The following is a 27,808-nucleotide window of genomic DNA, read 5'->3' as shown; positions in this document are numbered from 1 at the left end:
TCCGATATATCTGATATAGCTGATGCCGGTTCAGCTCGAGATCTGAGCCCGAGCCGGCATCGGGATACACGGGGTGTCGGCTGTTTGTCAGTGTAACACTTGTGGTCGTAATGGGCTCAGATTGTGGGTATTTAACCCGTTAGATGCCGCGGTCAGCACAACATCTAAACTGCCCTTGGGGAGGGGTCTTTACCCCCCCTTCCCTCCCGATCCCCAAACTTTTTAGGGATGTGAAGGAAACAATTTTTAGGTAAACGAAGGGCGACCGTTAATAAGACTCTCCTGTCATTAGTTATATTCGGGAAAATGTGCAGGTTCCCTTTAAGATGCACAAGTCGTCTTTCAATGTGAGCAATGTACAGTAATTGCTGTGAAATAACATTGCGGTGCGGATCAAGCCGCCATGTCTAATGCAGGGAACATGGAGTTTGTGCATGAACTGCGGAATTAACTATTTGTACGAGTGCCCCCCCCCCCTCATTAGCATCTGCCACATAGAGGACATTGTGAGATGTAATTTTTTGTACATTTGTGAACTTACCATTTGGCAGAATGTAACGAGAACTGTTTGGCTGCCTTGTTGCCGATCCACACATTGCACAGAAGTCTCTCCACGTGTTTGCAATAGAACATGTGCCGGAAAAGCATCTGGTAACGTGTGAGCGCCTTCCTGTGATGGGGAGACAAGTTATTAGGGAACAATCGATTCTCCACATACAATATTAGCATAAGATATCATGATAAACATACAAAGATGGAAATCGCTACCACAATTACGTATACAGGAACTTGAATAATCTTGACATCTCTGTTCCCATACCTGCTAATAATGAGCGACAGCGGCCACTTAACAATATAGTCAAAGGAAAAAGCTTCCAGACCACTTAGTTCCAGCTCAGTCGGATCAACATTTATAAGGGCTTTTTCCTGGCGGGTTTCAATGGCCAGAACACGCAGAAGCTGAGTGATGAGGTCATGTGGCATAAGCTCAATCTGGAGAGAGAAGAGAAAACTATTGATTAATAAAGTCAAACAAAATAAAAGTGTAACCGTCATTCTGAGCAAAAAACAAAAAAAAAAAAACTTAAAAACATAATTCTGCTCCCGGTGTGCCTTGGAATCCTCAAAGTATTTTGCCCCTCAGTCCTCATTTAGTACCTTTTTTTGGCCCATAGACACCAGGGTTTCCAGCTGTCAAAAAAAATCTACATTCAGCAAGAAGTAGGGGCGGGGCCTGACCCCTGCAACCTCATCACAAGCGCCAGATGCTGACCAATGAGAGCATATCTATGTATCTAATATCTATGTATATATGTATCCATCCATATCACATCTCATATCTATGTATCTATCTATACCTTCAGCACAGCACAGGATGAGGGCTCAGCTTGAAGACTTGGAGAGTCTCTCCTGCCATTTCCTGCTGTGGAGTGTGAGGTGATGGGGGGGGGGGGGAACTACTGCTGAATGTGAATTAGGATGACATTGTGACCCTGTATGGTGTAGGGCTCGCCAATATTGGGAGGCCTTGAGGGGAGGCATATGTAAGGAGAGGGGGGGGGGGGCGAGGGGGTGTTGTAGCAGCACAGCCCAGCCAAGGGCAGAAGGGCTCATTACTTGGCTCTGAATCATGTTAGATGTTAGAGAGCAGGAAGGTATAACTGGGGCTTATTTTGTGTCGAAGCGGAGCTGCAAAGGGAGAGATTTAGGGCCCAGGATCTTGGGAGGCTCACAGCTACTGTGCTGGTATCATGGAGGCCTCAGAGGATCCTTCTGCACCCACCCCCGGACTCTGGTGCATTCGACACGTTACTCCCTGTGTCCATGGTGGTGGCCATCTGGTTGCCTACACTACACGCACATCAGTGACCAATATGTACTGTAGCAGCAGACAGAAGAGGAGCCATCAGAGGCGCTGGGGAGCCCGGCACTATCTGCCCCACCGCTGCAGGGAAAATCCTAAGATCTTAAAAATATACAATCCGTGGGTTCTAAATTTGACAACAAATAAAAATATGAAGATTTTAGAACGCTGCTTGGTTTTTTGGATAAAGTTTTTTTTTTTTTATATAAAAGTGTGAACCCATCTACATGGGAGAAGGACAGACTTTCTAGTTGGATGTAGACATTGGGACTATTGTATGCATAGAAGAGGCTTTTAGTGACAGATTGATTGGCGCAGGTACTCTGGTTTTTATTCTGTTTTCAGTGGTTCCATTTAGTTGGGGTGCAGGTCACCACTTCTGTTACCAGCGACATCTACAAAGTATTTTTATATTTAGGATTGCGCCAAACTCAACTTGTTTAATCTATATTCATTACTCAAAAATATATGTAAAAAAATATTTAGGTAAATATTTAGCTTCTTGAATAGTTCATTATAACATAGCAAAAAAAACGTTATCAAATAACTTTACCTTTAGGTCGTCCTTAAAGGGATCTGTATTCGCTGTACTCATTCGCAAGGCAAGTTCTAACAAAGCTTCCAGTCTGGTTGGGATGATATCTTCCACTTTCTTCTTGAGTTCCTCCTCTGTGAGGTCCATAAAATGAACAAAGAAGTCTCCTTGGTCCATGAGGAAATAATGCTTTATGGACCTTGCAACAGAATGTAAAAGGGAAGCCAGTTAAAGGGGTTTTCCCCATGAAAGAAAAGTCCTCAAATTTTAACCCCATAGTGACGTTTACACAATAAAAATGATTTTTACCCCTCATATTTTACAATTTTACTCTGGAATTTTACACTTAGTTATAGCATCTAAAACAGCCATAAAACAAAGTGTGGACCAGGAATCTACGCAGACACTTCATGACCCATCTAGTGAGATACACTGTGATGACAAGGTGGTTAGATCAGGGTCCAGGTTTATATACACTTTCATTTATCTTCTGAAAACTCTACTAGTATCTGACACAAATAGAGGAAACCGATCAGAGATGAGATCCATGAGATGCATATAACAAACAATGACACTCCAGCTCTGCTACATCTGAGCTATAACTCACACAGCCCCCTGATATAATTATATAGTGCCTGTTGCTTGTAAATTTAGTCTCCTCAAGCTGTGTTGGTTGCAGGCAGGCACTGTATGTGTGATCTTGTCATTAGAAGAATCTGCCATGCCCGACCCTAGACAGGAGATGATTTATGGTCAGAACCCGGGGCAACAGAAATTGTTTACACCAGGACTGATAGAATAACAATCTGTCCGTGAAATGCTGTATTTTTGCACTTAACAGTGAATTAGAGAATGTGATATTTTGTTATCCTGAGTACATTTAAGAATCTTGGCTTTGTGGGAGGAATACCCCTTTAAAATTTTTAGTTAAGAACTTGCTGTACTCTAAACAAAAGATCAGTGTGAAGCGGTTTTATGATACGCCATAAAAGCCTTGATGTGTAGGATTCTTGCAGCTTTGCTACTCTTTCTAATGTAGGGCCAATGCCTCAGAACCTTAACTTGTATATTAGCACTGATATTTTCAGTTTTTATTCAGTGAATTAACCTCCCACTTTTTTTTATTTTTAACTTTTGTTGAAAGATTTAAAAAAGCAGATACAATAAAACATGATAAAAAAAAAAAATACATGTTGTACACAGAAACACTATGGGTGACGTCACCACGCTACGGGAAATCCAGAAGGACAAACTACCTACGCGTTTCGGAGACGCACTTCGGACGAAGGAGTCACTGACAGTCTCCGAAACGCGTAGGAAAGTTTGTCCTTCTGGATTTCCCGTAGCGTGGTGACATCACCCATCGGACTGTACCAGAACTGTGAACGGAGCAGAAGCCACCGGCCGGGGCTCTGCTACCCTATACAGGGTAGCCTTTGCTGGATACAAGTAAGATTTCTTGCGGAGAATGACTTGTAACATCACTCCTGGGATATTGAAAGCTACGTAAGGAGCCATCACCCGCTGAATGCTTGGACTTACAGCTGTATCCATGAACAGTAAGCTGGACATGATCGTTCACCTACAGGCACCTACACACATCTATTGGTTGCCGTGAATTACTTACATTCTCTTCTCAAACAACCATACTAGTTTGGTTTTGAGTTTGTAGTAACATACATGTGCCAGTACTGGTGTGGAAATGGAATAGTCTAGTACTGTCTTGCCGCAGTGTGTTATGTACATACAGGTTGGCGCAGGTATACATTTTAGTTTTTATATATCATAGGGTCTTGACTACCATGTCTATAGACTTGCTGCTCACTCCAGGATAGAGCGTTCATAAAGATCACCATCTAGAACTAGGATTGCACCCCCTCTCATCAGCGCACCCCTCTTCTTACCCTTAAGCCCCATGTTAGCCTTTATCTTTTTGTTCTTAAAATGCAATTTTGTTTTAATCTTGATCAACTGGTGCCTGGAAATTATCGATCTCCCCGGCTCGAGACGGAATAGGATAATACGTTGGATTTCTCCTCCGGGTATAGACCAGCGACTCCGGGATCAAATTCTCTCTCTGCGTTTTCATTTTTGTAGATTTACTTGTAGTTGAAACTTTTTTTGCCTTTATATTTCTCAGATCATCAGATGATTTATTTATAGAAACCGCTACACGTCTATCCACCTTATTTCTCTCATTACGATTGTAAGCTCTTGTGTCACCTCCTCATCCTCATAGACTGTAAGCTCTCGTGTCACCCCCTCATCCTCATAGACTGTAAGCTCTCGTGTCACCTCCTCATCCTCATAGACTGTAAGCTCTCGTGTCACCTCCTCATCCTCATAGACTGTAAGCTCTTGTGTCCCCCTCATCCTCATAGACTGTAAGCTCTCGTGTCACCTCCTCATCCTCATAGACTGTAAGCTCTTGTGTCCCCCTCATCCTCATAGACTGTAAGCTCTTGTGTCACCCCCTCATCCTCATAGAATGTAAGCTCTCGTGTCACCTCCTCATCCTCATAGACTGTAAGCTCTCGTGTCACCCCCTCATCCTCATAGACTGTAAGCTCTCGTGTCACCCCCTCATCCTCATAGACTGTAAGCTCTCGTGTCACCCCCTCATCCTCATAGACTGTAAGCTCTCGTGTCACCCCCTCATCCTCATAGACTGTAAGCTCTCGTGTCACCCCCTCATCCTCATAGACTGTAAGCTCTCGTGTCACCCCCTCATCCTCATAGACTGTAAGCTCTCGTGTCACCCCCTCATCCTCATAGACTGTAAGCTCTCGTGTCACCCCCTCATCCTCATAGACTGTAAGCTCTCGTGTCACCCCCTCATCCTCATAGACTGTAAGCTCTCGTGTCACCCCCTCATCCTCATAGACTGTAAGCTCTCGTGTCACCCCCTCATCCTCATAGACTGTAAGCTCTCGTGTCACCCCCTCATCCTCATAGACTGTAAGCTCTCGTGTCACCCCCTCATCCTCATAGACTGTAAGCTCTCGTGTCACCCCCTCATCCTCATAGACTGTAAGCTCTCGTGTCACCCCCTCATCCTCATAGACTGTAAGCTCTCGTGTCACCCCCTCATCCTCATAGACTGTAAGCTCTCGTGTCACCCCCTCATCCTCATAGACTGTAAGCTCTCGTGTCACCCCCTCATCCTCATAGACTGTAAGCTCTCGTGTCACCCCCTCATCCTCATAGACTGTAAGCTCTCGTGTCACCCCCTCATCCTCATAGACTGTAAGCTCTCGTGTCACCCCCTCATCCTCATAGACTGTAAGCTCTCGTGTCACCCCCTCATCCTCATAGACTGTAAGCTCGTGTGTCACCCCTCATCCTCATAGACTGTAAGCTCTTGTGTCCCCCGTCATCCTCATAGACTGTAAGCTCTTGTGTCACCCCCTCATCCTCATAGAATGTAAGCTCTTGTGTCCTCTCCTCATCCTCATAGACTGTAAGCTCTTGTGTCACCCCCTCATCCTCATAGACTGTAAGCTCCTGTGTCACCCCCTCATCCTCATAGACTGTAAGCTCTTGTGTCACCCCCTCATCCTCATAGACTGTAAGCTCTTGTGTCTCCCCCTCATCCTCATAGACTGTAAGCTCTTGTGTCCCTCCTCATCCTCATAGATTGTAAGCTCTTGTGTCACCCCCTCATCCTCATAGACTGTAAGCTCTTGTGTCCCCCCTCATCCTCATAGACTGTAAGCTCTTGTGTCCCCCCTCATCCTCATACTGTAAGCTCTTGTGTCACCCCCTCATCCTCATAGACTGTAAGCTCTTGTGTCACCCCCTCATCCTCATAGACTGTAAGCTCTTGTGTCGCCCCCTCATCCTCATAGACTGTAAGCTCTCGTGTCACCCCCTCATCCTCATAGACTGTAAGCTCTCGTGTCACCCCCTCATCCTCATAGACTGTAAGCTCTCGTGTCACCCCCTCATCCTCATAGACTGTAAGCTCTTGTGTCACCCCCTCATCCTCATAGACTGTAAGCTCTTGTGATCAGGGCCCTCCCTCCTATTGTTCCATATGTAATACTATATTTGTATATGTCTCCTATGATCTGTAAAGAGCTATAGAAATATTATTATTATACGGGAGCTCATTTTGAGCATTTACATTAGTCACAGCTCCGTGTCACATAGTTTGGAGTATCCTGCAGTCCTTGCATATCTTTAGTTATCCAGTAAAAGTTAATCAGAATTTATTTTATTCAGCCTATTAAAACCCACTGGAGTATTACTTTATGAATTCTTTACATACAGAACTATGAATACAGGCATTCCCCGGGTTACATACAAGATAGGGTCTGTAGGTTTGTTCTTAAGTTGAGTTTGTATGTAAGTCGGAACTGTATATTTTATCATTGTAATCCCAGCCAGAACTTTTTTGGTCCCTGTGACAATCGGATTTGAAAAATGTTAGGTTGTCATAAGAATCAGAATTAACGATAAATCTTCATTACAGACGCCTGTGATAACTGTTACAGCTGATTATTGTAGCCCAGGACTAAAGTACAATAAATTACCAATATCCAGAGGTCCGTTTGTAACTATGGGTCGTATGTAAGTTGAGTGTTCTTAAGTAGGGGATATAACACACCAATGTGAATGGACACCTACCGGAGATGAGCCACCAGCTGCTTCTCCTCCATCAGGAAGTCCAGAAGCACCTTGCTGGCAAAGCTGTGCGCCTTCTCGATCTGTTCCACGTAGGCTCGCTCCTTAAGGGTGTAAATGATCTCCTTGGCATCAGGACACGTGACATCATGGCCGCACTCCCGGACCACATTAAGATATTTACCTTGAGATACAATAAGGATGACATCATCAATGCTTTAGACAAATTAATTACAAATAGTATCTGCTGATAACCCGAATAGGAGAACTATACAGACTGCGAGACCACACGGGCAGGGAACGCCCTTCATGTGCCACTACAATATAGTTTTGTATTTAGTTTTTACTTGTTTATATGCAATGTAAGTGAACCCCCATGCATGGGTTTAAAAGGGGGTTATTCGCCCCTGGGCAGTCACATTCAGTGTCATTAATCTGTCATATGTAAACATTTCTTCAATTAGAGGTTATAAAAAAAATGTTCCTGTGTGAAGATAATTTCTCATAAATGTAGTGATATGGTCCCTTAGAAACAAGACTGTGTCCTTGGATACGACCACCACTGCTGGAGGGATTGCACTAAGAAACAAAAGGTGTTTGTTTAAGAAATGTCCGGGAGTTACTGCAGGTCCCGCAGCCGTCCTGTGGTAATGATCGCTGAACCCAGGAGGTCAGGCAGGACTCAGTACGGCATATGTCTGGCCACCGCTGCCAAAATGTGAGGTGGTTGTATCCAAGGAAGCCATCTCATATCTAAGGAACAACATGGCTAAATTAATGAGAAATTATCTTCACACAGGAACATTTTTTTTAATAACATCCAATTGAGTAAATGTTTACATGTGGCAAATGAATGTAATTAAATGTGAATGCCCAGATGGGGAAATCCCCTTTAATGGTGATTCAGGACTGATGAGTCAGTTACATTACCTGTACTAAGGATCTTGTCCGCCACCTTCTGAAGGAATGAAGGGATCTGCTGCTGCACAACAGTGTATCGCTGATCCCAGTACTTGTCGTTATAATCCTCTTGTATATTCTCTTTCGGTAACGCATGTTCTTCCACCATGAATTCGCTGTTTTAAAAAAGAAAAAGTCGGATAGCAAAATGTCAAGCACAAGGTCTGTAGGGAAAATTTAGATAAAATCAAACCGAAAACTGAAGACAAAAGACAACAAAAGGCACTTGTGTGAAAACAATGTATCCATAAAACTAGATGACTCCGATACCTTCAACATTATGAAAACAAATAACAATAGGACAAACTTCTTGGCTTCTATGAGAAGGTAAGTCCCAGACTGGACTGAGTAAGACCCTGCATCTGGAATTTGTCATTTGATACTGTGCCGCATAAAATAAGGAAGATGTGGCTAGGGGAAGATAATGGGTTAAAAATTGACTTAAAGCTTAAAGGGGTTTTCCCATCTGGACATTTACATTTAATTAAATTCATTTGCCACATGTAAACATTTCTCCAATTGGATGTTATTAAAAAAAATGTTCCTGTGTGAAGATAATTTCTCATAAATGTGGCCATGTTGTCCCTTAGAAATGAGATGACTTCCTTGGATACGACCTCACATTTTAGCAGCAGTGGCCAGACATGAGCTATAGAGCCCTGCCTGACCTCCTGGGTTCAGCGATCATTACCACAGGACGGATGTGGGACCTGCAGTAACTCCCGGACATTTCATATACAAAAAATAGTTTATTTTGTGCAATCCCTCCAGCAGAGGTGGTCGTATCCAAGGACACAGTCTTGTTTCTAAGGGACCATAGGACTACATTTATGAGAAATTATCTTCACACAGGAACATTTTTTTAATAACATCCAATTGGAGAAATGTTTATATAAGGCAGATTAATGACACTGAATGTGACTGCCCAGATGAGAACACCCCTTTAAGCTTAGCATTTTACAGCGCTGGTAATTCCGCCATGCTTTGATTGTTTGCTTATCATAATATTCTGTATACAACTGCAGTTATACAGTGAATGGATATAACATGGAGATCTCTTCTCTTCTACAGTCTTGCCGTCTGCAATGGAATATATCTCTGATTGCTGAATAAATCTTTCACTCATAGACCATCTTTAATCAGGTCTCACCCTCTGCAATGCTATATATCCGTAAATTTACTGTCCATTTATGTCGCTCAATGAGTTTGTTTCTCTATTTAGAACTTGATCCACATGTATTAAGTCTCCTAGATTAAGTAATATAGTGTAATATTCTGACCAGTGTGTGAGTGCAGTGATACATTGCAGTGTAATATGCTGACCAGTGTGCGAGTGCAGTGATACATTGCAGTGTAATATGCTGACCAGTGTGTGAGTGCAGTGATACATTGCAGTGTAATATTCTGACCAGTGTGTGAGTGCAGTGATACATTGCAGTGTAATATGCTGACCAGTGTGCGAGTGCAGCGATACATTGCAGTGTAATATGCTGACCAGTGTGTGAGTGCAGCGATACATTGCAGTGTAATATGCTGACCAGTGTGTGAGTGCAGTGATACATTGCAGTGTAATATTCTGACCAGTGTGTGAGTGCAGTGATACATTGCAGTGTAATATGCTGACCAGTGTGCGAGTGCAGCGATACATTGCAGTGTAATATTCTGACCAGTGTGTGAGTGCAGTGATACATTGCAGTGTAATATGCTGACCAGTGTGCGAGTGCAGCGATACATTGCAGTGTAATATGCTGACCAGTGTGTGAGTGCAGTGATACATTGCAGTGTAATATGCTGACCAGTGTGTGAGTGCAGTGATACATTGCAGTGTAATATTCTGACCAGTGTGTGAGTGCAGTGATACATTGCAGTGTAATATTCTGACCAGTGTGCGAGTGCAGTGATACATTGCAGTGTAATATTCTGACCAGTGTGTGAGTGCAGTGATACATTGCAGTGTAATATTCTGACCAGTGTGTGAGTGCAGTGATACATTGCAGTGTAATATGCTGACCAGTGTGCGAGTGCAGTGATACATTGCAGTGTAATATTCTGACCAGTGTGTGAGTGCAGTGATACATTGCAGTGTAATATTCTGACCAGTGTGCGAGTGCAGCAATACATTGCAGTGTAATATTCTGACCAGTGTGTGAGTGCAGTGATACATTGCAGTGTAATATTCTGACCAGTGTGCGAGTGCAGCGATACATTGCAGTGTAATATGCTGACCAGTGTGTGAGTGCAGTGATACATTGCAGTGTAATATTCTGACCAGTGTGTGAGTGCAGTGATACATTGCAGTGTAATATTCTGACCAGTGTGTGAGTGCAGCAATACATTGCAGTGTAATATGCTGACCAGTGTGTGAGTGCAGTGATACATTGCAGTGTAATATGCTGACCAGTGTGTGAGTGCAGTGATACATTGCAGTGTAATATGCTGACCAGTGTGTGAGTGCAGTGATACATTGCAGTTTAATATTCTGACCAGTGTGTGAGTGCAGTGATACATTGCAGTGTAATATTCTGACCAGTGTGCGAGTGCAGCGATACATTGCAGTGTAATATTCTGACCAGTGTGCGAGTGCAGTGATACATTGCAGTGTAATATTCTGACCAGTGTGTGAGTGCAGCGATACATTGCAGTGTAATATTCTGACCAGTGTGCGAGTGCAGCGATACATTGCAGTGTAATATGCTGACCAGTGTGTGAGTGCAGCGATACATTGCAGTGTAATATGCTGACCAGTGTGTGAGTGCAGCGATACATTGCAGTGTAATATGCTGACCAGTGTGTGAGTGCAGCGATACATTGCAGTGTAATATTCTGACCAGTATGTGAGTACAGCGATACATTGCAGTGTAATATTCTGACCAGTGTGTGAGTGCAGTGATACATTGCAGAGTAATATTCTGACCAGTGTGCGAGTGCAGTGATACATTGCAGAGTAATATTCTGACCAGTGTGCGAGTGCAGTGATACATTGCAGTGTAATATTCTGACCAGTGTGTGAGTGCAGCGATACATTGCAGTGTAATATTCTGACCAGTGTGCGAGTGCAGCGATACATTGCAGTGTAATATGCTGACCAGTGTGTGAGTGCAGCGATACATTGCAGTGTAATATGCTGACCAGTGTGTGAGTGCAGCGATACATTGCAGTGTAATATGCTGACCAGTGTGTGAGTGCAGCGATACATTGCAGTGTAATATTCTGACCAGTATGTGAGTACAGCGATACATTGCAGTGTAATATTCTGACCAGTGTGTGAGTGCAGTGATACATTGCAGAGTAATATTCTGACCAGTGTGCGAGTGCAGTGATACATTGCAGAGTAATATTCTGACCAGTGTGCGAGTGCAGTGATACATTGCAGTGTAATATTCTGACCAGTGTGTGAGTGCAGTGATACATTGCAGTGTAATATTCTGACCAGTGTGTGAGTGCAGTGATACATTGCAGTGTAATATTCTGACAAGTATCGCGGCACAGTACATGATCATTGGACAAAGCACTTTCGTGAACTGCGCGGGACCAGTAAGTAAATGTGCCCCATTGTCTTCTTACGTTCTTACTTAATAATTAGCTGTGTCTCATATCAAAAAAGTTTCGCCTGAGGCTATAAACTAACTATGCAGCTTAATTAAAAGCTTGATAACTCCACGTACTTATGCAGACACCAGGGGACCACTTATTTTTTCCAGGACTGCTATAATCTCCCAGTCCGTTTCTGCCGTGCAGTAAATTTAAAAATGGCAAATCAGACATTTTTCTGATAAAACTTTTCTACGTTGGTCATCAAAACAAAGCAGATACAGAGGTCATTATGGGCGGAATTTCTTCCAAAATAAGGGGTTTTATCAAGCGGCCGACTGCTGTGAGAAGGTGGAGGGAACTGACCATATGGATCAACTCCCTTTAACTTTATGCAAGGGCAACAAGAGGTTAAATAAAAGTTATTTATGGAGTAATGCGGAGGAGATATAGAACCAGCAATAGGACACACTGCTTGGGGTTTGTGGGGGTTCCCAGATGACAGGTTTCCTTTACAATGAATCTCATTTAAATACTAAATCTTCAGACAAGCACTTGTAAGTGTAAAATATAAAATCTATCATTAGTTTATTTCCATTTACACGTTCCTACCTGTATGGATCATTGATTATTCCTCTGTATATCCACTTCTCCAGGATCTCAAAGTATGGCGCACTGGCGGCTTTGGTCAAATAAAGGCACAACTCCTGTGCCTGGGTATCGCCCGTGTAACCAAAAGTTCTGTCCCGCAGCAGACTAAGTGTCGCTCCACCCAAACATTCACCTTTGTCCAAAGAAGTGGCTAAAAAAGCGAAAAAATAAACGCATTAACCACTTAATTACCAGAGCTTATAACGAGAGAGATTAAATAACACTGGTCCAAGAGAGAAAGTGGCCCACAAGACTTCCGGCATCACACTCGTCCACAATCAGGAGGGGGTTTGTGAGGTTGACTATATTGTACTCACCTCACCGAGTCATGTACAGTGTGCTTCATTGCACCTTTTAAGTGTTTTATGTTTTTGAGGTCTTGTGTTCTATTTGTTCTAATAAAGATTGCTATTATTATTGACAGTTGCTGGGCTGGTATGACACTCTTTCTTTCTCGCTATATGCATAGAAACTTGCTTTGCTTTCTGGGAAACTTTTTTTTTTTTTTTTTTAATCAGCAGCCTCCTCAAAAATGTCCAATTCAGGACCAGACATTCTCCACTGAGTGGCATGCTGCAAAGCTTGGCTTTAGAACAGAAATCAGCTCCCCATTGTTTAAGCCGGAGGGTGCATCAAGAAGCAGTAGATAAGGCGCCTCCTGGTGCTGAAAATCGAATGCATTCAGCAAATGAAGGCCGTTGCCGACTTGAAAAGAGATAGGCTCTGCCCTTCGAGGATAAAACCTTTTCCTTGACCACCTTTGTAACCTGCATTTCCACTTTAGGCAAGGAATCCCAGAGTTTGCTTTGTTTACGATCAAGTGGAAATCTTTTCCTGAAGTTTTTGGGATAACGCCACTTTTTCAGGATCTTTTCACTCATGTGCTACTAGCACTAAGGGTGCCGTCGATGGGAAACACCCGTTTACACTTGCAATTTTTTGTTGTCAAATACATATTTATCAAAGACTTAACTCTTCTCAGACGTCAGCGGCAAAGGTCCGGAGTGTGCAGCAACGTCTTTAGACACTCGCCACACTGCTCTCACACTAGGCACGGGAGAAGGACCCGAGAGTAGGGAGATGCAATACTAACCTATAGGTCAGTGACGGCAAACCTTTTAGATGCAGAGTGCCCAAACTACAACCAAAACCCACATATTTTTTGCAAAGTGCCGATTTGACAATTTAAGCAGTAACTTATTACTCCCTGCTCGGTCACAGGTTTAAATTGTATCGGTACCTGAGGACCCCAATACAGTAGAAAGAAGGAGAAGAAGTTTGGATTATCATTGTAGCTTCCTTCTAGGGTCCCGGGCTGCCTGGGACTGCAAGAGGCCTTGAGTCCTGTCTAGCAAACTCTGCTCTGGGGTGATGGTGCGGGTGCCCATAGAGAGGGCTCTGAGTGCCACATCTGGCACCCGTGTCATAGGCTCGCCACCACTGCTGTAGGTTATAGGGAGATCAGGTAATAACCTATATTCTGCTTCCAATCCCTGCAGAGCTCAAAAGGACATCATCCTGGTGGCCACCATAAAGGATGCTTTGGAAATGCATTATGGAGTATCCATAACAGGTCACTGGCTTATGTATATTTAAGCATTATATTAACATTGTTCCACAAAGAGATGTCCACCAGAAGAAAACAGTCGTAGCACGGATCCACAGGAGAAACCTACTCAGAACAAGCCCAATTTGGCAACTATTTCTGTTGTCTCATACCTGCTTCTCGAGATTTTTGTGGTTTGTACATCCCTCCACAGAGGGAATAGAACATCTTCATCTCCCTAAAGGGCCGTTGTACGTTGAGATTAGGCAATTAGGCCTAAAACGCACATAGTGCCCATTCACTCCTGAGCCCTGTCGTATTTCCAGAACAAAGATTAGGGCCACGAGTAGGACTTTTACACGACTCTTTCCTGATTTTATAAAGATGACCTTTAATAGTAGCACAAGTGGAATACAGAATAGACACCAAAATGGAATATTCATCTATAAATTGGGATTTTCACTTGCTATTACACTTTATTTTTGAAAAAATACTTGAGGCATCAAATTGCTTCACCCTTTGATAATTTCCTTAAGGGGTGCAGGCCACTAAGTGGGGTTTCCAACTGCTCTGGCATCTCCAGGGCTCTCCAAATGCGATGCAGCACCTTCAATTATTCTGGCAAAATCTGCCCTATAGGGATTTTCCGCAATTAAGAGCACTTAAAAACTTCTGTTCTTGGACTTCCAAATTACAGCACTAGCAGAAATGATAGCATGGGGAGAAGCTCCTCTGTACCCTGGCACATTCCAGCACAAGACACCTAAGATGGTGCTTCTGGTAATGTTTCATTCACAGCTCTAGGACTCAGATATGGCACCAATTCATCCTAAACCTTTAGTGAACGGCCAGAAAAGCAACTACCTTACAGGCGACTCCGTCTACTACCTCATCGGAATAGAAGTCGCCAAATGTTTGGCACCTCACCGCTTTGTTGCAGGCCACTCTCGCCGTACTGAGACCTCATGCAGGGCCTAGACACACGTGTTACCACAGTAGAGGGCCGGCTAGCACCATCTGATGCCTCGCAGTCTGTGCAAGCAGACCAACACTTGGGGCAGGTGGCTAATGGCCTCATGGATTTTTTTGGAGGACCTGGAGAAAAAAGTCCCACACAAGTAATATGTGTAGCCAGAAGATGCCCCCAACAGCTTAATTAAGTGCGCAGGGGCCCCGTTTGGAATTCTCCCATTTATGCCCCTCGAGGGGGCAACATTTTACAAGGGCCTTAGGGAGCCTGTAACATCCAGGGCTTCTGGCAATAACAAAATGACTGGTAAATTTTCTTTAAACTATTCCCAAATCTACGGCACTTACCGAGTGATGCCAATACCTCCATTGTTCTCAGAGTGGGCTGAATGTAGAACCACAGTTTCTGCAGTGACAGCAGCCCCTGGCGCTGAAGGTGTTCCAGTTGTGTAATAAGGATCAGGTATTCCTTCTCTAATGTCCTCATAGCAGCGCTCAGAGCATGGTTCACTTGTCCGTACTCAAATGAAGATTTCTCCTCAATGAACCTGTAATAAATGGATGCAGCAACATAGACATTCAGGATAATTAAAAAATAAAATATGTAGTCACAAATATTACTAAAATTTAAGGGGAATTCCAACAAAAACAAGATTTTTAAATATACTCAGGACAACAAAATTACACATTCTCCAATTTAGTGTTATTAACAAAACGACAGTATTTCACATATATAAATTCCAACCTTTATCAGGTTGGAATTTACGGATCCGACCGTAAATCAGAAGTCTAGGGTCGGGCAGGACATATTGTTGTCCTGTCTGACTCTTCAGTGATCTCCCTGTGCATTCCAGGACAAGCTCACACACAAACAGCAGCTTGAGGAAAGTCAATCTACAACCTCCAGGCAGATACGGGCTTAATCCAGGGGAGGGGGAGATATCAGAGGTTATGGTGTATGTTATGGCTGAGATAGAGCAGAGAATGTCATTGGGTGTTATATGCTTATCATCTCATCTCTGATCTGCCTCAACTCTTTTCTATGTGTCAGATAATATTGAATGTTCAGAAACTAAATGAAAGTGTACATAACCCTGGATCCTAATAATCTAAACACATTGTCAGCACACAGCATCTCACAGCACTAGATAGATCACAATGGGGGTCATTTACTAAGGGCCCGAATCGCGTTTTCCCGACGTGTTACCCGAATATTTCCGATTTGCGCCGATTGTACCTGAATTGCCCCGGGATTGTGTCGCACGCGATCGGATTGTGGCGCATCGGCGCCGGCATGCGCGCGACGGAAATCGGGGGGCGTGGCCGAACGAAAACCCGACGTATTCGGAAAAACCGCCGCATTTAAAGACCGAAAAAGTGTCGCTTGGTGACCGCTTACCTTCACCTGGTCCGAGGTGGTGCATTCCGGCGCGTGGAGATGATTTTCAGCGCAGCAGCGCCACCTGGTGGACGGCGGAGGAACTGCCTTCATGAATCCCGGCCGGACCCGAATCCAGAGCAGAGAACGCGCCGCTGGATCGCGAATGGGCCGGGTAAGTAAATTTGCCCCAATGTGTCTGCTTCCAGCCAACACTCTGGAATCTTACATTAGCCTGCCTAGGGAGTAATAGTTTTATAGCCATTTTAGTTCCTAAACAAAAAAAAATTAAAGTAGGGATTGAAATTTGAGATCATTTTAACCCCTTAAGTGAAGTTTACACAATACAGAATTTTCTTTCATGGGCAAGCCCCTTTAAGTTTTTCAATACTTTCTTTAAACAATAAGTTATGATACCCTAAATATTTTTTAGCCATGCATCCAAGATCAAAGTTGAAAAATAAAATGGTTAATTTTACCAAGGTAGAAATGTAATAAAACAAGGAAAAAGAAAAGAAGTACAAGGTGCAAACAGTCATGGTCTCAGTGCAGAGTTAACTAGGCCATATTTTGGTATTATTATGGTATAATTTTGTTGCCAGAACATTTTTGCGGCCAGGAAACCACTTTCCTTATAAAATAAAAAAATTTCCCTTTACAATCCTTGGCTCCTGAAAATGAATTGTAATCGGATCCAAAAATACCATAACATTTGATTTTAATGTCTTTAGTTTCTTTAGATGAAAAAACCAGAGCTATATCAGTCCCACTTACTGAAATGTGTATAAAGGAGGAAGGAAGATGGTAAAAAAAACTAAATGCAAGCACAGTATTTATAAATGTATGGGTTTTCAATTGACAAACTTTTAGGGAAAAACATAAAAATCTCAATGAATACTTTAGTATTCCAATACAAGGGACTGGGTATTAAAGGTAATCTATCACCAGATCAATGATTGGAAACCCAGCACACGGACATACTGGTGTGTGCTCCTCCCCCCTCTGGTACTGACATACTGGTGTGTGCTCCTCCCCCCTCTGGTACTGACATACTGGTGTGTGCTCCTCCCCCCTCTGGTACTGACATACTGGTGTGTGCTCCTCCCCCCTCTGGTACTGACATACTGGTGTGTGCTCCTCCCCCCTCTGGTACTGACATACTGGTGTGTGCTCCTCCCCCCTCTGGTACTGACATACTGGTGTGTGCTCCTCCCCCCTCTGGTACTGACATACTGGTGTGTGCTCCTCCCCCCTCTGGTACTGACATACTGGTGTGTGCTCCTCCCCCCTCTGGTACTGACATACTGGTGTGTGCTCCTCCCCCCTCTGGTACTGACATACTGGTGTGTGCTCCTCCCCCCTCTGGTACTGACATACTGGTGTGTGCTCCTCCCCCCTCTGGTACTGACATACTGGTGTGTGCTCCTCCCCCCTCTGGTACTGACATACTGGTGTGTGCTCCCCCCTCTGGTACTGACATACTGGTGTGCGCCCCTGTGGCAGGATCTGCTCTTCTTTTAGCCTCCTATGCTCTGGTATTTAAAAAAAAAGGCGTGTATCAAATTCAATTATCCAAATGAGCCGGAGAGGCTCCAGGCTCCATAAGAGTTAATAAAGTCTGGAGCCCCTAAGATACATATGCATAATCTTTAAAACCTTTTTCTTAAAAACAAGGGCATAAGAAGCTAAAAGAACAGCAGATCCTGGCAGAGGGAGCGCACACCAGTATGTCAGTGTGCTTGGTTTACTATCCTTCATCCGGTGATAGACTTCCCTTGGCTGCTGCTTTTTCAGAGTGAATGGGAGCCAAGTTCTCATGATTGCTGGTGGTGGCGCTAGATGGACCAACAAAATCTAACTTCTTGTTTCATACCTGGTGACTGTAGAATAGCTGGAAGCCAAGGGCAGAATCCTGCTGACGAGTTCTTTTATAGACATATCTAGGTTTGAGTCTACGATGAAGGATCGGATCTGACGTCCCGCCATGGGCTGTGATGTAATGTAACGGCCGTCAACTCCAATCAGAACGTATAGCAGGTCCTCAACGATGGAGGCTTCCTGGGCAGGCAGGGGGAGAGTCCCTGAAGACAAAAAATAAAAAAATTCAGACACCGGTACAAGAAACAAAAATCACAAAAACAAAGGATGAGGGGTGAAAAGTGATACATAATAAATGAATCACAGCATAACATACACAGAGGGGAAGCCTGCAAAAGAGGGGAAAGCCAAAAGCTGCTCTAAATTTGTGGGTCAGCCGACTGGCTCATGCATCGGGCCATGGAAAACATCAACCCATTGAAAGAAATGGGGACGTATGCCGACAGTCCGTGCAATGGCTCCACCTATTATACGTTTGTGTGCATAGAGTAGACCCGAAATGAGAACGCCGTTAAGGTAAAGCCTCAAACCGATTAGCTACAAGTAACATTTTATTAACCAGAAAGGGCAACTAGGATAGAATGGGCGCAGAGGTTACTAAATTTTTCCAGGAAGGGTAATAATAGGCTCTTCATTATTTTTGAATAATCGCCACCACAGTCCCTTCCCTGCCCAGATGAGAGCTACGAAGAGACAAGGACACATAGCGACAGTGCAATCCCATTTATCAAGTGTTAAATTAGGACTAAAATTCTAAAAAATAATAAACCAAAAAGGTGTATACAGGCAGTCCCCGGGTTACATACAAAATAAGGTCCATAGGTTTGCACTTAAGTCAAATTTGTATGTAAGTCGAAACTGTATATTTTAGAATTGTAGATCCAGACAAAACATTTTTTTGCCCCGGTGACAATTGGAGTTGCCAATTTTTTTGCTGTAATAGAAACAAGGATTATCAATAAATCTTCATTACAGACACCTTACAGCTGATCATTGCAGTCTGGGACTGTTGTATACACAATACAGACGGTCCCCTACTTAAGGACGCCCAACTTACAGATGCCCCATACAGACCCCTCTGCCCCCTGTGACCTCTGGTGACCTCTCTGGATGTTACTATAGTCCCAGGCTGCAGTGATCAGCTGTAAGGTGTCTGTAATGAAGCTTTATTCATCATCCTTGGCCCAATTACAGCAAAAAAATTTTGAAGAAGGAAAGGCATCTTTGAAAAGATATACATAAAGAACACAACTCTAGGCAGGCGGCCAAAGAGTATTCAAGAGGAACGCAAGCAAGGTCCCACTACCCAAGAATTCACAATGGCCAATGTAGAAAGTATCGGTAGAGGTCAGGTCATTGCACTGAAGAGTCTCTGGAAGAAGCCCAAATGTAAGTGACCACATGGGAGGAGTGAAAAGTTCTCATTGAATGACACCATAAAGAGTGTTCTCTGCTTTCCTGCAGGTTAATAAGGGTTTATAGGTATAAAAAGCTGGACTAGGGAAAAACACACATCCCATGACCCCATTAACCCACACGCATTTGATACATTTAATGACATTTACAATGTAACACAAACCTATGGGCACGGTGACATCTGTGCTGGTATTGGACAGAGAAGAGAAGTCCCCAGTTAAGGTCGGTCGTTCATAAACCCATTGTGGGAAAACCGGGATTGGTTGTCCCACATTCTTCTTGTTCAGCTTATCTCGGAGCTGCTTCCGCTGAACCTCCACCGGCTAAAAGAATCAGAAATGAAAGAGCTTGAGGGAGAAACTAAATTATAACTGCTGCCTATAAACCACAATTTTTGCCTCTGCACCACAGTTAAGGGGTTAATTAATGCTGAAAAAACCCAGGCCCTTTTTTTCGTTTTTATTTTTCACTCCCCACCTCCAAAAATCTATAACTTTTTATTTTTCCATGTACAGAGCTGTGTGCGGGCTTGCTTACTGCACTTCATAGTGATGGTGTTTAATATTCCCTGCCGTGTACTGGGAAGAAAAAAATTCTGAATGCAGTGAAAATGATAAAAAAAAACACATTTGCGCCGTTTTCTTGTGGGCTTGGATCTCACGGCTTTCACTGAGTGCCACAAATGACAGGTCTACTTTATTCTCCGGGTCGGTACAATCACTGAGATACTATATTTATATAGGTTTTATAAAGTTTTTATACATTTACAAAAATTAAAACTTCCTTCACAAAAAATAAATAAATAGTTTTGCAATCTTCTGGCGCTAATAACTTTTTCACACTTCGGTGCACGGAGCTGCGGGTGCTGTCATTTTTTGCGAGTTTTGATAACGTTTTCAATGCTACTATTTTGAGGACTATATGTTCTTTTGATCTCTTATTGAATTTCTTAGTTTGCAAAATGGCAAAAAAGTGGCATTTTTTACTTTGAGTGCTAATTTCCGTTACAGAGTTAAACGCCGGGAATAAATGTGATAATATTTTGATAGATGAGACATTATGGAACAGGGCGATACATAACAAGTTAATGATTTCTACGATTTATATTAGTTCTAGGGAAAGGGGGGAGATTTGAATTCTTAGGTTTTAATTAAATTTTTTACTGTTTTTTTGAGACCCCACCTGGGGTACTATAACCCAAGGTTGTCTGATTGATCCTACCATATACCACCATACTACAGTCTAGCAGTATATGGGGACACATAGATCATGACAGCCTCAAACATGATAGCCTTGGATCTTTGTGCGACCCGAGGCTGTCATGGCAACAGATCCGAAGCCAAGATGGCGGCACCCAAGCGCTGCCGGCTCATTAATGCCATCAGCAGCTTTGCCGTCGGCGATCAAAGGGTGGAGACTGCGATCGGTGCTTGCACTGATCGCAGTGTTAGTGACGGGTGTTTGCTTTACTGTGCAGCAAATCCCTGCCAAGTATGAAGAGGGCTATATATATGTAAATATATGAACGTCCAAATGTGGTAAGGGGTTAAAAATTGGGGGGAAAAAACGGCCTCTAATGTATTTGTTTGTTCATTTTGATATTCATTCGCATACTTTTGTTAATTTTGTTGCCCAGACCTAGCACCGAGTCCATCTCCACTTTGTTCAAATGCCGTATCACGGCTGGAGACGGCAGCGGCGTGGGGGAGCAAGAAAACCTAGATTTACACGCCCGGGTGCACAGCCACATAATTTGGTGACCGGTAAGGGTCGTCTTAGCAAAATGGCCACCAGATGCCACAGAGTCAAGAAACTTACTTGGCCAAGTGACACAAAAAGTAAAGAGCTGGTGAAGCCATTAGAACCATTACTAAGAAAGAAGTAAATCAGCCCCAATTCTTTGGGATTCATTTTATTTATTTTAGAAGACTGATTTATATCACAATTTATTAATGGGTAAAATTAACAAAAGCAAGTGCACATCTCTCTATAACCCTATTATTTCCCAATCACAATAAATATTGAGAGATTTGCATTGATGGGATTTTACTGGACACTTTAGGGTGCGGTCACAATGCGCGTTTTTGCATGTTACCTTTCTGATCAATTTTTTTCTGCATTCCTGGAAGTGGAAGCAGCTGTGAAAATGTTAACCCAGCTGCTTACACTCCCAGAAAATAATTCAAACCAACCACACGCATGCGTTCTTCAAGGTGTTTAAAGACGTACAGTTTGACCGCATGCGTCAGTGAGTAATTACTCAGTCAGTAACAGCACAAAATTTACATGATGCTGGTAACATACCATTCCCAGCTTCCAATTATCAAATAATTATTTAAACAACATATGACAATAGTGCAAGAAATGTACGTTGTACCTGGGGTCCACTAGTCGTTGAAGCTGTAACGCTTCCAAGCTGCCTACGTAACTCTTCAAGTTCTTGCATGGAGATCTTTGAGGAGCCAGGAGGAAGAGCCAGGCTGCTAGCGGCAGCAGGAATAGTAGGGATTTCTGCTCTGTCTTTGGCATTCTGCTGCAGATACTGAAGGGTCTGTAAATAGAGGATGGGGGAGAATAAAGCTTCACATCTGTTTGAATGAAAGCTTAAAGCACTTTTCTTTTATAGCTCAACATCGAACGTTGAGGTTACCGATTGCCGCACGGTGTGACCGCATGTGATACAGCATTACATAACTTGCAACATTGAGATACGCATGTATGCAGGAATTATCCGAGAATAGTACATCTGATACATTTGATATAATTAAGACACGTTAAGAATAGCAAAACAGTTTAACCCGCGAAAGCTTTGACTGAAGACAAGAAAGGATGGGGAAGAGTAATGGGATTTCGGAAGGAACGAGAAAGGATAGGGCAATGTGGGGGAAGGTTGGGGCGGTGCACAGTGGAAGCGTTCCCTGTCCCATGCCTACACTCGTGGTTCATGTAGGTTGCCGCCTGCGTTGTGCCTTTTTTCTGCTCCTTCTTTCTCTTGCAGGTCATAACTTACTGAACTCCGTCTGTGACCCTGTGCAGCCAGTATTACTCCTAAAAAATAGTCCTGGACTAGAAGATGCCGCCTCTCTCCATCTCTGTATTGCTGCAGCTCGTAACCTGCTAAAATCCCATGTGAGCTCCGTTATTCAGTATAAGCTGCGGGTGCTACAGTCACATGACTGTATATGGCGGTGAGGGGCTCTGCGCGTCCACATGGCAGTGAGCATTCCTGCACTCCATGCCATTGGCAGGATTTAGCCGTTGGTACTGATCCGGTACTGTGACTGGGGCCATATTATCGGTCCCCTCTCAAAGCAGCCGACAATTACACGGCTCATACTGAGCGCTGCGCCAGCGGGAGGACTTCAACGAGACTTCCACAAAAGCAGAAAGCCCCTAATAAATACTCATACCTCTTTGTCTTCAGTCAGCTTGGACAGTAAATATACTAATGGGTCAAGATTACGGAGGTTCTTTGACTTTAACTCTTCATATTTCTTTAGAAAATCCTCAGGAGTCCTTGAAAACTCGGCTATTTTCACCTATGAAAAAACGTTACATACAAGTTATTAGCAACAGAGCAGAATAAAAAAAAAATTAAAAAATGTAACAGTTTTATTGAAAAATATGCATAAAATAAAATATTGCAGGTCTCACATGAAAGCGAAGTTTCATTGTACACAAAACTATTGCACACAAGTTACATACAGAAATAACGATTCTATCCATAAACACTAACAAGAAGACCTCGGCCCGTTATGTAAAAACTATTCATCCTGGAGCAGCGGTTCTGGACTGGGGTTCGGTGAGTCGGTCTTAGGGGTTCGGCGGACACACACGTATTTGATGTATCACTAAAGACGGGTTCCGTGAATGCACAAATGAAAATTGTGGGTTCGGTACCTCAAACAAGGATCAGAACCACCGTCCTAGAGGAAGGCAAATAAAATCCGCTGTTGCTAATAAATGCTCCCCATAATGTGTAACATCACCTGGAAAAAAGACATTTTGTACTGAGCATGTTAACCCCTTCAGGACGTTGCCAGTTTATAGCTTAAAGAGGATCTGTCAGCCAGAAATCCGGCACCAGGAGATGTTACTAAAGTGAGCAGCTCCTAATGCTAAACCAAACGCCGCAGTGTTATAATGATAGCGTAACCGGAAACCTCCCATAACACTAACTTACACCGCTGCGGAGTACAACAGAAACGCTGGACCGCTCTCAGAGGCATTACACCATTATACATCACACCATTATACAGGCTGTCAGTCATGTATATAGGAGTATCTCGTACACACAGGCTGCAGGGGGCGCCAGCACCAGGAAGCACATGGAGGAGCCATTACACCATTATACCTCACAGCATTATACAGACTGTCAGTCATGTGTATAGGAGTATCTCATACACACACAGGCTGCAGGGGGCGCCAGCACCAGGAAGTAGATGGAGGAGACATTATACCATTATACAGGCTGTCAGTCATGTGTATAGGAGTGTCTCATACACACAGGCTGCAGGGGGCGCCAGCACCAGGAAGCACATGGAGAAGCCATTACACCATTATACAGGCTGTCAGTCATGTGTACAGGAGTATCTCATACACACAGGCTGCAGGGGGCGTGGCCAGCACCAGGAAGCACATGGAGGAGCCATTACACCATTATACCTCACATCATTATACAGGCTGTCAGTTATGTGTATAGGAGTATCTCATACACACAGGCTGCAGGGGGCGCCAGCACCAGGAAGCACATGGAGGAGCCATTACACCATTATACCTCACAGCATTATACAGGCTGTCAGCCATGTGTATAGGAGTGTCTCATACACACAGGCTGCAGGGGGCGCCAGCACCAGGAAGCACATGGAGAAGCCATTACACCATTATACATCACATCATTATACTGGCTGTCAGTCATGTGTATAGGAGTGTCTCATACACACAGGCTGCAGGGGGCGCCAGCACCAGGAAGCACATGGAGGGGCCATTGCACCATTATACCTCACACCATTATACAGGCTGTCAGTCATGTGTATAGGAGTATCTCATACACACAGGCCGCAGGGGGCGCCAGCACCAGGAAGCACATGGAGAAGCCATTACACCATTATACATCACACCATTATACAGGCCGTCAGTCATGTATATTAAAAAAAAAAATATCTTTAAATTCTAGTATATGGTTTTCAAAGTTTATTCTATGGATCATCACGATTACGCCGATACCCCATTTATTTGGCTTTTTATGGTTAACTTGTTTTGCAGAATATAGAACTCATTTTGTGGGAAATGTGCTCGTTTTTGCATCACCATGTATTAAATGGGCATGAGATTTATATTTTTGTTTACTGAGCTGTTTTAGAGATTTATTTTGTGGGACAAGCTGTACTTTTTCTTGGCATTATGTTGGGGTAAATGTTACTTTTTGATCACTTTTTATGCCGTTTTTATGAGGTCAGAAGTGAAAGTTTCATCAGTTTTGTTTTATGAGGAAGGCTGATAGAAATAGGAGGCTGAATCTCAGGCTAGAATGAAGCTAGTGGCATGATAAACCCGGATATGCTCGAGTATAAACTGAGACCCCGAATTTTAACACAAAAAACTGGAACAAACTATCGACTCGAGTATAAGCCGGGGATGGAAAATGTATTGGTCACAGAACACCCCCCCCCCCCCCCCCGGTAAATAGCCTGCCAGCCCCTGCCCCCAATATAATGGCTGTAGAAAAACAACAAAAAGGTGTACTAACCTTCCAACACCCCCTCCCCCCGGCATGTGCTCTTCTATCCATTGCGACGCAGTCTATCCCGTGCAGTCCGACGCAGGCACCATGACCGGTCGCTGACATCAGAGTGCATCACGATGCCTGCGACGGACCGGGACATGGAGCCGATGCCGCGATGTATGGAAGAGGAGCTTCCGGGGGTGCTTGACTCAAATATAACCAGAGTTAAGGTTTTTCAGCACATTTTGAGCTGAAAACTGGGCTTATACTTGAGTATATACGGTAGGTATTGTTGGAGCTGTTCTCATGGGATCTCTCCAGCTGATTTTACGGTCATTAGTCCTGGTTTTAAAAGAGCCAATGAGTCGTGTTCTTAAGAAGCTGAAGCACTTACCTTGGCGCTGTGAGCAGACACGCTAGTGGTGACGTACGGGGTGCGATTCTTCTGCAGCAGGTCGGTGTAAAGCTCCGCTCCCTCACTGCCGTGCACGCCCAGAAGACTGATGAGCTCATTAACGTCATGGTGAATTCTAAACTCACTCATTGTGGATGATCTGGAACCAAAAATAAAAGTGCACGTTTCTATAAAACAATATGAATGAAAGACATCTGGTTTCCATAGCTACCAATCACAGCTAATCCCAAAATGTCGCTGCAAAAATAATAGATTTTGAACCCCCATGTTAGGCTTTATCCCACAAAGTTAGGAAAACTTAAGCAAAACTATAGAAATTGGGCCTCACTATAATCATACTGACTCATAGAATAAGGAGAACAGGACTGATGTTTTTTCTACCCCCCCCCCCACACACACACACAAACAAAGTTAACGCATTTTCATAAATAGGGTAAAGCCACCCAAAATAGAATAACTGAAAAATGTATCTAATCCAGCAAAAAATAATCCCTCACATGGAAATATTAATGGAAAAACAAATTATTTTGTAGCACCCCTGAACCAACTAGCAGGTTGGTGCAGATTTTAAAATGGAGCAATATACAGGGGGGTTTCTAATATTATCATATATACTCAAGTATAAGCCGAGTTATGTGCTGGAAAACCCCGACTCTACTTATACTTGAAAGGCCTATCTATACCTTTCTGACGCCCCCCGTATGTCCTCTTCTCACTTCCGATGCTCCGGTGCCTCTTCGGGTCCCCTCACGATGCCAGAGGCTCACAAGCAATGATGTCGGCAAGCGGCTGCCGTCATTGTGTGTGCCAGCCGAGTGCGAAGAGACGAAGCAGATCCAAAGCAAGAAGAGGACCTACAGGGGTGACGGAAAGGAGAGTACTGTGTTAATTATTTTTTATCTAGTTTTAAAGTTTAGCATACTCGGGGAGGGGGCTGTCCAGCAGGCTGTATACTAACAGGGGGAGGGGGCTGTCCAGCAGGCTGTATACTAACAGGGGGAGGGGGCTGTCCAGCAGGCTGTATACTAACAGGGGGAGGGGGCTGTCCAGCAGGCTGTATACTAACAGGGGGAGGGGGCTGTCCAGCAGGCTGTATACTAACAGGGGGAGGGGGCTGTCCAGCAGGCTGTATACTAACAGGGGGAGGGGGCTGTCCAGCAGGCTGTATACTAACAGGGGGAGGGGGCTGTCCAGCAGGCTGTATACTAACAGGGGGAGGGGGCTGTCCAGCAGGCTGTATACTAACAGGGGGAGGGGGCTGTCCAGCAGGCTGTATACTAACAGGGGGAGGGGGCTGTCCAGCAGGCTGTATACTAACAGGGGGAGGGGGCTGTCCAGCAGGCTGTATACTAACAGGGGGAGGGAGCTGTCCAGCAGGCTGTATACTAACAGGGGGAGGGGGCTGTCCAGCAGGCTGTATACTAACAGGGGGAGGGGGCTGTCCAGCAGGCTGTATACTAACAGGGGGAGGGGGCTGTCCAGCAGGCTGTATACTAACAGGGGGAGGGGGCTGTCCAGCAGGCTGTATACTAACAGGGGGAGGGGGCAAGGGCTGGCAGGCTATATACTACAAGGGGGCAAGGGCTGGCAGGCTATATACTACAAGGGGGCAAGGGCTGGCAGGCTATATACTACAAGGGGGGGGGGGGAAAGGGCTGGCAGGCTATATACTACAAGGGGGGGAAAGGCTGGCAGGCTATATACTACAAGGGGGAAAGGGCTGGCAGGCTATATACTACAGGGGGCAAGGGCTGGCAGGCTATATACTACGAGGGGGAAAGGGCTGGCAGGCTATATACTACAGAGGGTTTGCTGGCTATATACTGGGGGCGGGGCAGTGACCAGTGCATTTCCCAGCCTCAGCTTATACTCAAAGTCAATGGGTTTTCCCAGTTATTTGTGTTCAAAGTATACTCGAGTATATACGCTATACATTTAACTCATTTAAAGAAAAATTAAACCCCCCCAAAAAAATAAATTCTGAAATCTTCTTGAAAATACGGAAAACCGATGTTAGAATTGTGAGCTGCGAGACATCGAAATAAAATATGCAGAAAATTACAAAAATTATGAAAAGGTTTGTTAGCAATTGATAAGGGTTGTAAAAATGTCTGCAAAAGAGGATTTAAAATTTTGAAAACTTTGCCATTTTCTAATACAGGGGGTCCCCTACTTAAGAACACCTGACTTACAGACGACCCCTAGTTACAGACGGACCTCTGGATGTTGGTAAATATTTGTGCTTTAGTCCTAGGCTACAATGATCAGCTGTAACACTTATCACAGGCGTCTGTAATGAAGCTTTAGTGTTACT

General features: G+C 43.9%; 1 protein-coding gene across 2 annotated transcripts in view; it reads right to left on the bottom strand.

Moving 5' to 3' along the window:
• Positions 1-27,808, bottom strand: part of TUBGCP2 (tubulin gamma complex component 2) — a 34,723-nt gene that overhangs the window by 5,113 nt on the left and 1,802 nt on the right. Inside the window, exons 2-14 of one of the 2 annotated variants that reach the window (XM_072131310.1) lie at positions 26,178-26,348; positions 25,474-25,633; positions 22,765-22,893; positions 21,732-21,905; positions 19,518-19,677; positions 17,934-18,141; positions 15,031-15,230; positions 12,129-12,318; positions 7,956-8,101; positions 7,029-7,209; positions 2,418-2,598; positions 821-993; positions 542-670 (exon numbers count right to left, since the gene is read on the bottom strand). In XM_072131310.1, coding sequence (XP_071987411.1) covers positions 542-670; positions 821-993; positions 2,418-2,598; positions 7,029-7,209; positions 7,956-8,101; positions 12,129-12,318; positions 15,031-15,230; positions 17,934-18,141; positions 19,518-19,677; positions 21,732-21,905; positions 22,765-22,893; positions 25,474-25,623 — 2,021 coding nt within the window. In that variant the 5' untranslated portion in view covers positions 25,624-25,633; positions 26,178-26,348. The remainder of the gene's footprint in view (positions 1-541; positions 671-820; positions 994-2,417; positions 2,599-7,028; positions 7,210-7,955; positions 8,102-12,128; positions 12,319-15,030; positions 15,231-17,933; positions 18,142-19,517; positions 19,678-21,731; positions 21,906-22,764; positions 22,894-25,473; positions 25,634-26,177; positions 26,349-27,808) is intronic. The other variant, XM_072131311.1, reaches the window with a different exon arrangement.

Source organism: Engystomops pustulosus, chromosome 11 (assembly GCF_040894005.1).
Source record: "Engystomops pustulosus chromosome 11, aEngPut4.maternal, whole genome shotgun sequence".
In the NCBI taxonomy this organism is placed as follows: domain Eukaryota; kingdom Metazoa; phylum Chordata; class Amphibia; order Anura; family Leptodactylidae; genus Engystomops; species Engystomops pustulosus.
The sequence above is the reverse complement of the archived record's forward strand: the minus strand, read 5'-3'. Positions and strand labels throughout refer to the sequence as shown.